The sequence below is a fragment of the Phalaenopsis equestris genome, unplaced genomic scaffold, assembly GCF_001263595.1.
Source record: "Phalaenopsis equestris unplaced genomic scaffold, ASM126359v1 Scaffold000673, whole genome shotgun sequence".
Lineage (NCBI taxonomy): Eukaryota > Viridiplantae > Streptophyta > Magnoliopsida > Asparagales > Orchidaceae > Phalaenopsis > Phalaenopsis equestris.
Window position 1 is genome coordinate 11,452 of NW_018165113.1, and position 15,469 is coordinate 26,920.

The following is a 15,469-nucleotide window of genomic DNA, read 5'->3' on the forward strand; positions in this document are numbered from 1 at the left end:
CAATATTTGGCTTTTTAACATTTATAACATAAAAGATACCACCATTTTAACTTTTAAGTAGTTAAATATTGCATGCATGATAATGCGGTATGTAAGTAAATACACCGAAATGTGGTATTTATACTTTCTAAAAATTTATACTTTTCTTCGAAGGGACATTGGTGGTATTTTAATAACCCGTACAACTATCATCCAACAACCGCAACACTTAGGGGTGTAAACGAACCGAACATGAATGAACAGAGCTTGTGTTCGTGTTCGGTTCGTTTGAAATTTAGCATTTTATCATATTTTATAATTTATAAAATTTAATTGGTTAAAATATCATAAATCTTTTATATATAATTATTTTTAATTATTTTATTTTTTATTCGTATTTAATTTGTTTAGCTGACCAAAAGAAAAAAATTTATTCACAAACGAATAGAAGAAAACTTATTCAACAAAGTTTTTTGACGGCCTAGCGACACGTGAAACTTCCGTTCCTTTTGATTTCGCCTTTGGCCCTCTTCTCCGTGCCGCTGTGACTTCTATTCGAAGAGGGAAGAACTTTCCTTGATTTGCTTCCGCTGACTCCATTTTCGTGCTGTTATTCGTTAGTAGGTTTTTTTGTTCCTACTTTGTCTCATATAGATTTTTTCCTTATACTTATAATAGTGCGATCAATTCCTGCCATATTTGGATTTTAATTTAAGAGTTCAAGGAAGGAGGCAATCGTATCCATATTATTTTTTTCTGTTGAACCAAGTTAAAAGAAATCAGTCGTTTGATCTGCGATTCCTTGAAGCGCATGATCATCTGACAAGGCGTGCACTCTCTACCAGCTGTTTCAATTCCGATTTTTGAATTTCTGTTCTATGACAGTATAATGCACCTAATCTGTAATTACGAGGTGAATTACTAGATATAAAATCTGATCTTGTGCGGTAAATTGTGTGCTTTTCATGAGGATGGTGATTTTTTTTTTAAATTTTCACCAGAACAAATATTTTTGTCCCATTTGGTTAAGGAAGTAAATTTTCCTATTTGTTCTACTTTATGGCTAAATCTTTTGCCGTTCAATACATCTATGTCAAGGTTGCTTTCCTTTTATTGTGCGGTTCTGTTTGGTGATTATAGTTTATTGAATTGCGCAGGTGACCTATTTGGAGCAGACTTATTAGCTTATTTTTAAGGCAGAATTCTACTATAAACTGGCTTTTTGATGCGTAATGGGTGGTTCTGTAATAAAACCTGAAGACGTGTTAGAATCTCTAATGAATGATGGCACTATAGATGCAATCAGACTAAAGATAATTAATCAATTAAAAGGAAATGTAAGTGCACTGATTTCTGACTCTTCTTGTCTTCTTAATTTAGTTGATGCATCAAGTTTTCAATATGTTTGTTTACTAGCTTTTGGATTAAGAATTTGGTGTAGTATTAGATGATTCTATCTGTTGTAAACTCACTAAGTTCATCAAAAGTTCAGAAAACAAAAAAAAATATTACATCAGTACTACGCACGTAGAGTAACGTGCATAGCCAATGAAATCACGCCACATTACTGCGCCGTTTTTTCTCCGTCGGGAATATTCCCCGTGTTATTCAAGTGTTATTGTGCGTTATTCATGTGTTATTGTATCCTGAGAATATTCTTGGTGTTATAATAACACAATAACACATCAATAGGACGTAATAACACATGAATAACACACAATAACACCAGAATCAGGACATAACAACACATGAATAACACACAATAACACCAGAATAACATGGGGGAATATTTCCGATAGAGAAAAACGGCGTGGTAACACGGGGGAATATTCCCCCCATGTTATTCATGTGTTATTGTGTTATTATAACACCAAGAATATTCTCATGACACAATAACACATAAATAACACATAATAACACTATGAATAACACACAATAACAAGTAATAATTCACAATAACACATGAATAACATGGGATAATATTCCCCGTGTTACCGCGCCATTTTTTTTCTGTCGCGTGGGGTGTCGTGGCGTGATTTCTTTGGCTACGCACGGTACTCTACGTGCGTAGTACTGATGGTAATACTGATGTAATATTTTTCCCAGAAAGCAAGGATAAGAAAAGTGTCGACATGGATTGCAGATTTTCAGTCCAAATAAAGAAAAAGAAAACTTATGACAACAGAGATTGAATGAGAAATTTGAGTAACATCTGGCTTTTTAACAAGAAATTGTATGAGTTTTTAGGGAAGTTACAAATAGATTTCATATCTACTTTACTGAAGCTGGTTATTAGCTTTGTAATACAAATGTTGATTCTTGTATTGTAATCAACCCGACAATTGTTTTGATTACGTCCTATGTTCAACTTTGGAAGACCTATAAATAAAATTGAACAGACTGAACAGGAGACCAAAACTATTTCCCTCTTTAATTTTTTTCTTTATCTTCCTACCTTGGAGACTACGATTTCCTTTATGGACTGCAATCAACTTTTTCAAAGCACCAATCATTGCTTTTTTTTTTTGGAACTCTTTGTCAAACAATGCGCTGCTCACATTTGGCTGCTGTAGTAGACCCGGTGTAATGGCCAAAGGTTCGTTGAACATCTCCAAGAAATTTGCAAGGTAAAGGAGCAGGCTTCTTCCTTAACAATGATGCTCAATGACATTTCATGAAGATCATCTTTGATTGAAGAAATGATTGATCAGCCATCACATTTGAAACACATCGATAATGATGATTGAGCGGTGTTTTCATGCATTTTTTTACCATAGTTCATGTTATTTATCCAGCGGCATGAACCTAGGTGTGGTGAAAATGGACATGCCACACTTTAATTAAGATAACTTTTAAGGTTGGCTTGCCAAACTATATCAATTTTTTTCTTATAACTCTCTTTCAGAGGAACATTGATTCACTAATCATGAAAAGTAAACAAGCTTTTGAATTTTTTCTGTTGATTGATTGATTTTTGAGTGGACTATATTTTGTTGGCAGGGTTTCAGTATTTTGATTGTTTGATTGAGAGTAAAACAAAGTCAAATTACTTTTATAGGTGTTTTGAATGTATCAACTATTTCAATTTTGATTCATTTAAAATTCTCTTAATTTAGTCGACTTCCAAGTGCATCACGCAATGTGATGCAATATCCACTCATGTTAACCTCCGACGTTACCTGCAACAGTATAGGCTCTAGCACTAACTTGCTACTCACTCTAGCCTTTGATGTTGACTTAACAACCAGTGACCTTTGATGTTAACTTCCAAGCATATGACATTGATGCGACCTTTCACTTGTGCCTTATTTAGCTCCGATATCATCATTTTTCACACCTTCGACCTTTGACTTTTAATGGACCTATTGCTCTAACCTCTAACCAACTCCTCGATTCTTACTCCTAAAAATACCTAAAAAATAAAATTATATAATTCACTTTACATCAAACCAATCATCCAAAAATAATATTATGAAATTACTTTACCACAATTTGAACTCCAATAAGTATTTCAAATTTGTAGAGTTTTTTTACACCATGCTTAGAATATGGTCGATTTTTAAATACTTATAACCAATTAACCAAATAGTCTCTTAAAGAAAGTGTTCTCCGATATTTCAGACCATCATTATTTTGATAATTAAAAAGGTGTTTGCCAGTTTCCAACAGACTTCTTTTGTTCATAATTTTTATTGTAAGTTTGAAGAGATTTCCAACCAAATATTGGGTATTCTAAACTCTAAACCCTTGTTTAATTTTTTTTTTTTATTTTTTTTTTTATTGACATCCTTTTATATAATAGTTTTTTTTTTTAGCGGGCATAGGCCACCATTGTGTGTTAAACTTTCTTCAACATATGTATTATTTGTAAAACCTACAGTGTGTGTTTTCTCAAACACAAAATAATTATTTATGGCACATAGTTTCTGAAAAAGGAAAAGTTGTGGCTGCAAATCCAACTAAGCTAGAAATGGTACTGGCAAAACCCCAAATCATTGAATACTCAACAGGGTTCTTGATTTTAATTAGCTACTATTGCGAATTCGTTTAGCATTATGTGACGATTACAACATCTCTAACAACTCTGCGGGCATGTGACTAATTTTGCTAGTTTAAGGAGTTGTAGTTAGCATTCAGTGCTTTGAAAGATGCAATGACGTCATTGCTTTTTTTGGCTTGTCTGATTTTTTTTTTCCATTTATAGTAGAAAAAAATGCCTCAAACATAGCCATTGGTGTTGTTTTCATATAACTGACTCATCCTCTCACTTACCTTAAACAAAAAGCTAGCTTAAACAATACAGAAGGCTTCCCCTAATGCTTGTGAGCTATATACAATCATTGAATCTTGTGTCATTGGCGACAATATGTCAGAGGCAAACATTTAATCTTTTTAGATCAATGCAATATTTACTAGCTCATTTTGTAGGACATTTTAACTGGTAGTGACAGTCTTTTATCATCAAATTATCTTGTGATCACATGATTGAGCACAATCTTGGATCTTTCAATTAGGTCACTAATGCTCTGCCCAAAAATATCAAATTTGAGGGAAGCACTCAACCCATGGTTTTAGATGTAGCGAAGCAATAGAATTGCACTTTAATAGCTAGGGCTGTCATAGTGCATAACCTAGTCGAGTCAAATATGCCATGGTTTGGACTTGGCTTGATCGAATCATAAGCTGTACATGCTTAGTTTGATCTTGAGAAGAGCTTCAAAAATATATTTATTTTTGGCTTGCTTAAAATTTTTGATGTTCATACTTGATTTGTACTTGACGTATTATACAAAAACAACAAATCTTTATCCCACTAAGTGGGGTCAACTACATAAATCCTTTTTCTCCATTGCGTCCTATTGAGTGTCATTTTCATTTAATTCTATAAAATAGAAATCATTTTTTATACAATATGCCCGGGTCTTTTTTAGGTCAACTTCTGTCTTTCTTAACATAAGTCAAATCTAAAACAAATTGGTACTTTTTTTTCATATAAAAGTAAACATATGATTTGTACATAAATTTTTCATATGAAACTAGTAAACAAGTTGAATATTTAAATGAGTATTTAATTTTTATATAAAGTTATTAACACCTTACAAATCTAAGCAAATAAGCATTTGAATAGATTCCAAATTAGAATTGACTAGTTAATACCAAGCAAGCAAAATAATGTATAAGCTATGAGTAAGTTTTTTTTGCAATCAAATAACATAAATAAGTACTAACAAACTAGTTCATTGAAAATAAAAAAAAAGATAATAATATTTTTTTTAAATTTATGTGTACATTGATAGTAAATTATAATATGCTACTATTAAATATATTATTAAATAAGTTCTAATTAACTAATTTTTATTTAAATAATATATCATATAAGTATAGAGCATGTACTAATTTTTTGTTGAAGTAAAAATAATTCTGTTTATGAATTAATAAGCGAGTTGGACTATGTTCAAATTTAGTTCATTTAAGTTTTGAGTTTTAAAAAATATTCGAACTTTTTTATTTACTAATTTGAACAAATTTTATCGAGTATTAATCGAGCGAGTTTGAGTTGTCCATCAAGCTCCTTGGTTCATTTACAACTCTATTAATAGCCAACACTTCGGGTCTGTTTGGGGTGGTTTTAGCTTTTTAAAAAAGTGGTTCATTTACAACTCTATTAGTTGCAGTGAGAATTATAAATATATTTTTTTCCTAAAAACTTAGACAATAACTTTCTTATAGTCATCTCACTTTGACAGGTCAAGTTGAAAAAAAATAGTTTCTCACTATTGATATTTCTAAAAAGTAGTAAAAATACAGTTTCCCAAATAGAACTATGGTAACTGTCTGAAATGCAAAGCAAATAGAAAGCTATCCCAAATCGACACTTAGCATGCATTAACTTTATTAGATCTGATCAAGCAAGAAAAGCAATATCTTGCAGATGGAAAATATTTTTATCAGGATATTTACCAAGAGTTGAATACATTTGATTTTCATTTTTTACACAATGGTTTGATATGCTACAAAAACAGAATGATAATATCCTCCACCTCATCTCTCAAAAACACTATTATCACAAAAGTAAACTGCATTCCAATAGGTCATGGCATTGTTCGATGGGCAATGACATGGATAATAGCTCAATTTCATGGGCCCAATATAAAAATGAATATTCAAATTTTTGTGCTTACATGCCGTCTTTGTCGAGAAACAAAATACGACATCGAATAATTTTTCGGGTTTGCTTCTATTATCACTAATACCAAATGTGGTGTGCAGAGGCTGCAATATATTCATAACTAGTTTGCCTAAATCACATGGAAAAGAAATGCTATTTGCATAGTCATGGGTTAACACGTAGGCTTCCTACCCAAGACTCCAGACTAGCGGCGAATCGCGCTTGGACAACTCAGGTCCGAACCGGTTTAGTCCTAGTAGATTTGAGTGGCTCTTCCACGATGGTTGTTGCCTTCTTTCCAAAAGGGGCCCAATCTTAGTTATCTAGGGCTTATATATTTAATTCATATGTTTTAGGTTTTCAGTTTTTATTATTTTTCTATTCAGGACAGTCATCAACGTTGTCAACATCTCTATTTCCCCTTCTAGGGCTGCATCCAAGGCCGAGTGGTGCTTTGACTATATTTTGTTTCCAAGGGGTGATTAGTTTCCAAGGGTCGAGTAGTGCTCTGACTGTATCTCGCTCCTGAGTTGATGATTTATCCTTCCTCAACTCTTCTGCATCCTTCCTGCTTTGCTGCCACACATTCCTCTTTGCAGGTTACCCCGACAACAACCCTTTTGTTGTTCTTCCTGTAGTTCCTTCTTGTCCAGCCATCCTCCATGCTTCCACACCCCCAGTTGTTTTGCGTTCTGCAGTTCCACACATTCCCATCGTTGCCGCCATTATTCCCCTCACTGATGCCACCCCAAAAAACTGTTCCTGGCTATTTTGCTGGCGTTCCAGCTGCCCAAAACCATTCCTCATGCTTCCTTACTACTGTCCAGCCTCTCGTCCTCGCTACTACCATCTAAACCAACCCCCCTTCTCGCTGTTCTGGTAGTTTATCACCTCCCCTTTGATGTCACCAACCTCTCGTCCTCACTACTACCATCTAAACCAATTCTGGTAGTTTATCACCTCCCCTTTGATGTCACCATCACTCCCTTTTCGCTGCACCACTATCCCCCTTCCAAACTGCTAGCCAACCACCTCTCCTGTGGTCTGCATGCCTAATTGAAAGTTGTATATGTTATTTTTTCATTTTCTTATGTTGGTTGTAACAGCTTATTAGTTATTTCAGTAATAATATTTGTTTTTGTTTATTGTTGTTTTTGTTAACTCCAGTATCATTTGGTATCAGAGCTATTATAACTATTGTTATATTCTAAGGTTTCTAGTATCCACCAATACCTAACCTCACCTCCATAAAAAAACATCCCTTTGCTAATTTTCCAAATTGGTAACTCAAAAATTTTCTTTTACACCTTACATCTTTCTTATACACACATTTTCACCTACTTAAATCCAAACTCCAACCATGCGACCGAAGAGGCAATCATTATATACCAGTTTTGGAGAAAATGCGATACTGCCTTTTATGATAAATTCTCAAAGAGATGTCCGGAAAATTTCTATAGAGGATGTGCAGTGGGCCTCTAACTACAACAAAGGCTTACCACCTTCGAGAGGAAGCAATTCAAAAGAGTCACTTGTAGCCACAACAATGACTTGTTAGATTGAAGATAATAATGCATCCCTTCTACCAGGCTGATTAAAGAGATGAAAAATCAATACCCCGATGATTTGTCTCAAAATATTGGAGAAGCCAGTATTTTGAAGTAATTATGGATTTGTCATATTTTGACGGCTACATGGATTCAAATGAGTTTATGGAGTGGCTTTGAATAGTGGAACGTGTCTTTGAGTGTCAAGACATCCCATCCGGCGGAATAGTGAAACTAGCTGCCGAAAGATTAAGGAAGAGCATCTTTTTAGTGGGAGAACTTAAAGATTTTTTGATATTAAGAAGGAAAGGATAAAATTGCCACTTAATTAAAGATGAAATAAGAACTGTAGCATCCATACCTACATTTTCATTGCAGATAGGATGTTCAGACCCTAGCTTCAAAAGGGAAATGCAACATCATCCAATGACCGCCACACCTTACAAGTAGAGCTCAATCCTAGGATAAGCAGTAAGAGTATATCCAACTGAACATCCAAGCCGACCTGGCCTGAGGATACATTAGTTCAGAGTATATAACAGGTGGAACCAATTAACACTTTCAAATCTATCATTGTTAGGAAGTGTTTCGAGTGATACGAGTTTGGGCACATTGGATCAGATTGTCAAACCAGGAAATTGGTATCTTTCATTGATTAGTTAGCAATTTTCTTAATTTAAGAAATGGACAATGATATCGTAGACACAAATGAGGAATACTAGATTCCCACCGATGAGGGTGAAAAACATGTAGTTCAAGCCGAGCTCATGAGAGAGACTCCAACATAATTAATATTTGTGGTCCGAGATGATCCTAAGTTCGAGGAACCGACACCCGACACATGACAACCCTAGGTAGGAGAATTTCAGACTTTTTTAGATATATGGTCTTATTTCTGTGTTACCTTTACTAAGTGAGGTCCAACATGTCGCAGATGGCATTCTTTTGTGTCACTTTTGGAAGATTAACTAGAATCATTTGGGTATTAAAATCAGCTCAACAGTGTACCCTTTGACAGATGATTAGACATGATGGATAAACCACAGCGTTGGAAATCATCGTAGGATCTTTGGGGAATGAACATCCTATAGTGAGATTCGGGTTTTTTCAAAGAAGAAGAAGAAGAGACCTCTCCTAAGTGGTTATACTTCATTGCGGTTCAACTTGCCATAAATTTCGTTCCAGAGTTAGTTCCTCCAAACAATTTGTTGTCTGATGTGCCTTGCCGAGTAAGAGGAGTGGGAGAGGTACTTTATAGTTTTAATGGCCCGAGAGTTACATTATGAAAATTTTCGTCGATATGTAGCCCCAACTCAAGTTGTGTCAAAAGAAGATGGATACTTATTCTATTAGGATGTACTTTTGAATGATAGTGCCTACAATATTGACTTACTGGGAGATTATGACATTTTCGTTGCCTTCAATGGGGGCCGACACTTACCCTATATACTACGAGGAGACAGAGCTTCGACAGATGAGGTCGAAGCTCCTCCAACCTCTCATCTGTCGAAGCTCCTCCAACCTCGAGAGACTGATGCGGGACGTTATGATGCAGTAGCAATGACGTGATCCTTTGACGCGTGCATCCCACCCGCGACTCTAGACCAATGTTAAATTGGGCCTGGATGACCCGGGATAGAACCAATCTAGACCCGTGAGAGCCAACCAACTCTTCCACAATGATTTGACCCCTCCTTTCCCTAGAGGGACCCAATCCTAATTATCCAGGGCTTATATATTTAATTCTTGTGTTTTGGATTTTCCTTTTTTGTTGTGTTTCTGTTCAGGACAGTTGTCGGCATCCTTGTTTTTTTTTTAGGGTTGTATCCAAGGGTCAGTGATGCTCTAGATATATCTTGTTCCAATGTGGTGATTAACTTTCAAGGGTCAAGTGGTGCTCCTATTGTATTTCGCTCCCAAGCTAGTGATTTATTCTTCCCCAAATCCCTCGCATCCGTCCAGCTTCGCTGCCACAAATTCCTCGTCGCTGCAAGCTGCCTCGACTGTAGCCCTTTTGTTGTTCTTCCTACAGTTCCTTGCCGTCCAACCATCCTCAACGCTGCTGCACCGCCAAGACAACCCCTTTTTGCCGTCCTGCAGTCCCATGCTTTCCTCGTCATTTCCACCGTCATTCCCCCTCGTCACTGCCACTCCGAACAGTCGTTCTCGACTGTTTTGCTGTTGTTCCAGACCCACCCCAAACCATTCCCCGGGCCGCCGTACTGCTGTCCGACCCCTCCTTGCTGCCATCGTCTAGAACAGCCCCCCTTCTTGCTGTTCTGTAGTTTCTCTCCTCGCCTTTTCTTCCACCATCGTCTCCTTGCTGCCACCTCACCATCCAACCTTTCAAACCATCAGCTGACTACCACTCTTGTGGGATACACGCCTAGTTGAGCTTTGTGCATGTTTTTTTTGTTTTTCTTATTTCCTCGTGCAGGTTGTAACAGCCTAGTGGTTTCTTCAGTAATAATATTTTTTACATATTACTGTTTGGGTTAACTCCGGCATCAAAGGAACTATTTCAACTTAGTGGAATTATTTTAAACCACCGTATTTTTAATCATTTAGAGTCGGATGGATAAATTGAAGTCATGAATAGGGGCTGGGGCAATATTTAATGGACTTACCATCAAGTTAGCTGAAGTTGTGGTCACGGGCATAATTCTTGTGCAAGAATGCCACACATGCTTCAACAAGGATGCCGCTATTTAAAGTGATTTATTGAAGACTGCTGCTGGCTATCATTCCCCTCATTGCTCACGGACATTGAGGTAGTTTTTAGCTGCATTATAGGGCTGTGACAAGGTGTTGCAACAACTTTGTGATAATTTGTCCAATACATAGAAAATAACAAAACGGTTAGTTGGTAAAATATGTTGGAATCTACAATTTGCTATTGACGATTTAGTGTTGGTCAATTTACAACTTTCTAGAAATTATTATTGATGTATTAATCTTTCAGGAAAAATACCCGACTTTACAATGGTCTATTTTTAGTCAGGGTACATCTGTTGTTTTTTTTAGACTAGAATAATAATAAACTGTCAAGATACATCTAAGTTTTCATATCTCTAATCTTAGACTATTTTGTGAAGATTGCACTCTTCATCTAGCCCCATTACACTGGCATAGCTTACTGCTAGTCAACCACTGGTTCATTCATTGACCGTTCTTAAACGATGTACAATTATGGACAGAAATAGAGCGGTAGTGCAAATACTAATTCAGTGAGATTGATGACTATTAGGGGATGATCATGAGCTCATTTGAATGACTACGTTCCTTCCATCCAGAATTCAACCTTGAGAGCATTGTCATTTTTAATGATAGGAGTAATGTTATGAACTCATCTTAGTTCATCAGATGGTGAAAAATGAAGCGCAAGTATAATGCTTAAAAGGATGGTTTATTTCTAGTCCAAATAAAGGATCATTCAACTATTAATGACACCAAGGATTGGATAAGCAAATGAAGTATCAGTTAGGTTTGTTAACATGAAGTTGTTAAAGTTGTTAGGGTAATGCTATAAACAGCTGTCATGTCTAGTTTACTAGAAATGATTTTTATCTTTGTAGTATTGTTGTTGATTCTTTTATTGAAACCGAACCAACAGTTAAATTGAGCTTTATATTCCACTTTGGAAAATCTATATAAAGCTTAACTGGTTGAACAAGGGACAGATAATTGTTTCCCTGTTTGCATGTTTGTTTCTTCTCATCTCCGGCAAACTTCAGTTTCTTTTTTGCAGCGTAGTCAGCTCAGAATGCTCATTTGAATTGATCCCGAGTACTTATCAATGTCAGATTTGTTAGATAAATTATAATTTTTTTTGGCTCTTTGTTTATCCCTGTACTGTCATCAGTTTATAACCGTAATTTGCATTTATTTTGCTCTGCCTATTTGATCATTTATCTCCTGAGCTCATCTGTTATGCTTTTATTTATTTATTACATTGTGGCTTATGGGAAGTAAGTTGCGCTAATGGGAAGTAAGTTGCTGCCAAGCTTGAAGCCCAAAATGGGAAATTCTTTGGTTCTTTGACTTTTGCATCTTTTGAGAGGACTTTTCTTTTTTGCTTCTCCACACAGTAACATTACATTACTTCTAAGAGGCGCCAATTGTACCTCGCCCCTTGCTTCGATATTTATTGCAATGAACAACTTGAAAGTTATTCACCAATGCAATTGGGTACCAGAAGAACGTGGATAGTGCCATGACAAATTTATGGTGCATTTGGGGCGGCGGGGGACCTGCGGCGCGGCATTGTGCTCCTCACTTTGCCCGTTTGGGACGGCGATGCCGCCAAGGCGTCCCGCGGTTTGATGCGAATGCGGACAACTCCCCCTTACTTGCAGCCTAGCTTCGTTGATCGGCTTTTTACCCCCGTGCCCCCTTTTTACCTAGCCCTAACCATGACAGTAGATCCCGCGAAAGAAGAGTAAGCTGCGATCTTCTCCCCTCTCCTCTTCTTCGACCGCTGACAATTTCTAGTCGTCTTTCTCCTCTTCTCCGACATAGCTCACACTCCCTTTCCTCTTCCTCCTCTTCTCACGAGTTCCTCACGCCAGTGGTAAGAAATTTTTTTTGTTTTATGCCAGTTGGATGCTTTGGAGTTGTTGTCGTGTAGCTCTAGTTTCCTGGTTCATATTTGGATTGGCATGGATGTGGTGTGAATGTGGCTGCCATGAACTAGAATACTGGGGTAATTACCATGCTTATGTATTAAAACAATAATGAGCTCAAAGTTCATTGTTTCTTGTAATTTTTGACAAAGTTGGAAGTTTATTTTGTTTCTTCTGTTGACCTCTTGAATCGGTATATTGATGCCAAAGTATGAATGTGGCCGAACTCCATACTTTGTTTATATACTTGAGTAATGCTTCATCCTTCAAGGAAAACTCATTAGTTTAAGGTTTTGTTTAGGTTGGTTCGGGGATAGTTGGTGTTGATGTGGTGGATGACCTGTCATTTGGGATGTATTGGAATGTTATGAGATTGTGCATATATAGTTTCTAGTAGAATAATAGGAATGTCATGGATTTAACAATACTTATTTGTGTGTTGTCTTTACCCAGTCATCAAAGTTCTTCAGCCATTTGAGAAGCTTTCTATCTCTGCATCTGAACTCGATGCATTCCTACTGTTTTTGGTTTGATTATTTCAAGCATAATTTAATATCTACATAAAAAAAAGAAGGGGAGATTCCCATTATTAAGATGTTTGGACTTATAACGGTGTAGTAATATTTTTAGTTTTACAGACAGACTTCAGAGAAAAGATGAACTCATGTATGTTTTTTGTGGAGCTTGAGTTGGTAGAATTGGTTGGCCATTTTCTAAAATGTTTGCTGAAACTTCTTGTGTTTGTGATTGACATCTAAGTGGAATTCTTTTAAGATTGATGCTCGATGAAGTTATGGATAACATAACATACCTTTTTTCGATGATAAACTTATCTAGATCGAGGTATTTGATGTACTTTTTAGTAATTGGTGGATGACACCTATTAATCTGCCTTCTCTGAGTTAACACTATCATTTTTGTTTTTTTGTTGGTGAGAAATAACTTATATTAGGTAGTTTCTGGTTTTCTTTTTTTATTCGAAAATTTACCTACATAGCACCCAATTCTTATGCATTTACCTATCTCATAAACTCTAATTTTGACAGAAGCAGCACCTTACCTTTAGATGAAAATGTGGAGTTCATCATTAGAGAGTGGTGAGAAAGGTAAGTTGGGTGCTTGGTTTGTAAAATTGAGAGCTTAGGGGTGAAATAGCTAAATGCATAAGAATTGGGTGTTGTGTATGTAAATTCTTTTTTTTTATTTATGAGGTTGAGTATTGATGTGGTTTTTAGTTTAGCTTGATTCTCCCATATTAATTTTTTTAAAAGGCCACAAGTTGCTTAAATTAGAACAACATTACATAATTTCAAACTCTAAAGACATCATTATTGATGGTGATGATTATAAATATGAGTAATAATTAAATCTGGGACGTTGCTAAAGCTTAATTAAACAACTCAAAAATGTTTTCAAATTGTTCACTCCATTGCAAGACACTTTTACTTTTTTTTTATTGCAAATGTCGATTCGAGGTGCTACTACTTTGTTTACAAAGTTTTCACGAACCTGCAATAATATCCTAGTAGCATGAGGAGTCTGTAGTTTTTTTTTAGTATTTGTATTGGCCACTCCTGCACGATAACAAATTTCTCTTTATTTTGACTGACATTGCCCGCATCCAATATATGCTCTTAGTATTGAATGTGTGGTTGGACAATCAAACATTAGGATTATTTGTGGTGAAATTTGTTGTTGGAGGAAATGAAGAACCCATTGCAAATACGATGTCTCAAAAGATTTTAAAATGTTTTTGGTGCATTTGTTGACTCAAACTGCATGACAACAAATTCTTGGTACCTCTCCTGTGCTTTCATTCATATGTTTGCATCTGCTGTACAAACTTTGTGGTAGTCAGTCTGCAAGATCATTTTTGAGATAATGATGTTGTTGTGATGTTCATCATTGCGACAGCATAACAATTTGTAAATATTGTTTGATTTCAAATCCAACCGGTGACACATATTTGCCATGTGTTAATTGAGGAAGATTGGTTAGTGTTAAGATGAAACTTTCAATTTTTAGTTTACGCATTTCATGTACAGTTCCATGATTTTTTCTTTGCTAATTGCATTTTATAGAGAGTGAAGTGTGACTGGTGGTTACATTGCTGAGCAGTTGTACCACTGTACTCCGAATGCAATTGCATTGACTTGAATTGGAAGTTCATACCACTTGATATTCAGATATTTGTATTGGTTCAATATGGTATTACCATTGCTGACCAGTATTTGTCTTGAGTGGTGTGTGATTTTGGTTGGGTTTTTGGCTGTGGCATTTCTGTTGCCTGTCGCTTACGGTGGTTGTGGTATTGGTTTTTCTTTGAGTTTTTTCTGTTTATTTTTTGTGATATTGTTTTTATTGTTATGTGTTGACCTCACTTTTGGTTGAGGTCTAGATACTTCTTTAGTAGCCTAGGTCTAGCCATAGGACTTTCCTACTGACTAGTCTTAGAAAACTAGAAAAGGTACCCTCACCATTAGAAACTCAAAACTCCTCTCTTTACTCAACTTGAAGTTCCACATATTGATCCTAACCTCTACCACTTAGTAGGTAAGATCATTATGAAGGAACTCAAGGAGAGTTCCTATAGGGCTACTTTAGAATGGATATCTAACCAATTCTACTTGAAATGTTCATCTTGGGTCTTTTGCCCCAGACACACCCAAATTACCTAAATGCACTTGGGACCCCTCTTTGACCCAAAATCCCAAAAAAATTCTAAAATTCTCAGAAAATTCCAATAAATCTCAAATATTCCCAATTTTATTTTTTTCAACTACCACATGACCCAATTTGACCAATTTGACAATCTTTAACCCAAAATCCAAAAAATTCTAAAATTCTCAGAAAATTCCAATAAATCCCAAATATACCCAATTTTATTTTTTTCAACTACCACATGACCCAACTTTACCAATTTGACAATCTTTAACCAAAATCCCCAAATTGCCTTTTAAAGACCCAAAATTCCCCAAATCCATCCCAAGAATCTATCAATTTGATCTTAATTGACTCCAATTCCCATCCTAAACTCAAATTCACTTTTTATATGACCAAATTATACCAAATCCAAGCTCAATTGGCCCATGATTTGAGCTCAATTTTGATTTGGGTCAAAACCCCAATCTTGACCATAAGACTTAATCTCA

The 15,469-nt window shown here is 35.8% G+C and overlaps 1 protein-coding gene across 2 annotated transcripts in view; it reads left to right on the forward strand.

Annotated features, from left to right (window-relative positions):
* Nucleotides 1–435: 435 nt before the first annotated feature.
* LOC110030216 overlaps nucleotides 436–15,469 on the forward strand; it is a 37,964-nt gene continuing 22,930 nt past the window's right edge. The window contains exons 1-2 of one of the 2 annotated variants that reach the window (XM_020732819.1): nucleotides 436–599; nucleotides 1,137–1,316. In XM_020732819.1, the coding sequence (XP_020588478.1) occupies nucleotides 1,212–1,316 (105 nt within the window). In that variant the 5' untranslated portion in view covers nucleotides 436–599; nucleotides 1,137–1,211. Of the gene's footprint in view, nucleotides 600–873; nucleotides 893–1,136; nucleotides 1,317–15,469 lie in introns of those variants that run through there. The other variant, XM_020732820.1, reaches the window with a different exon arrangement.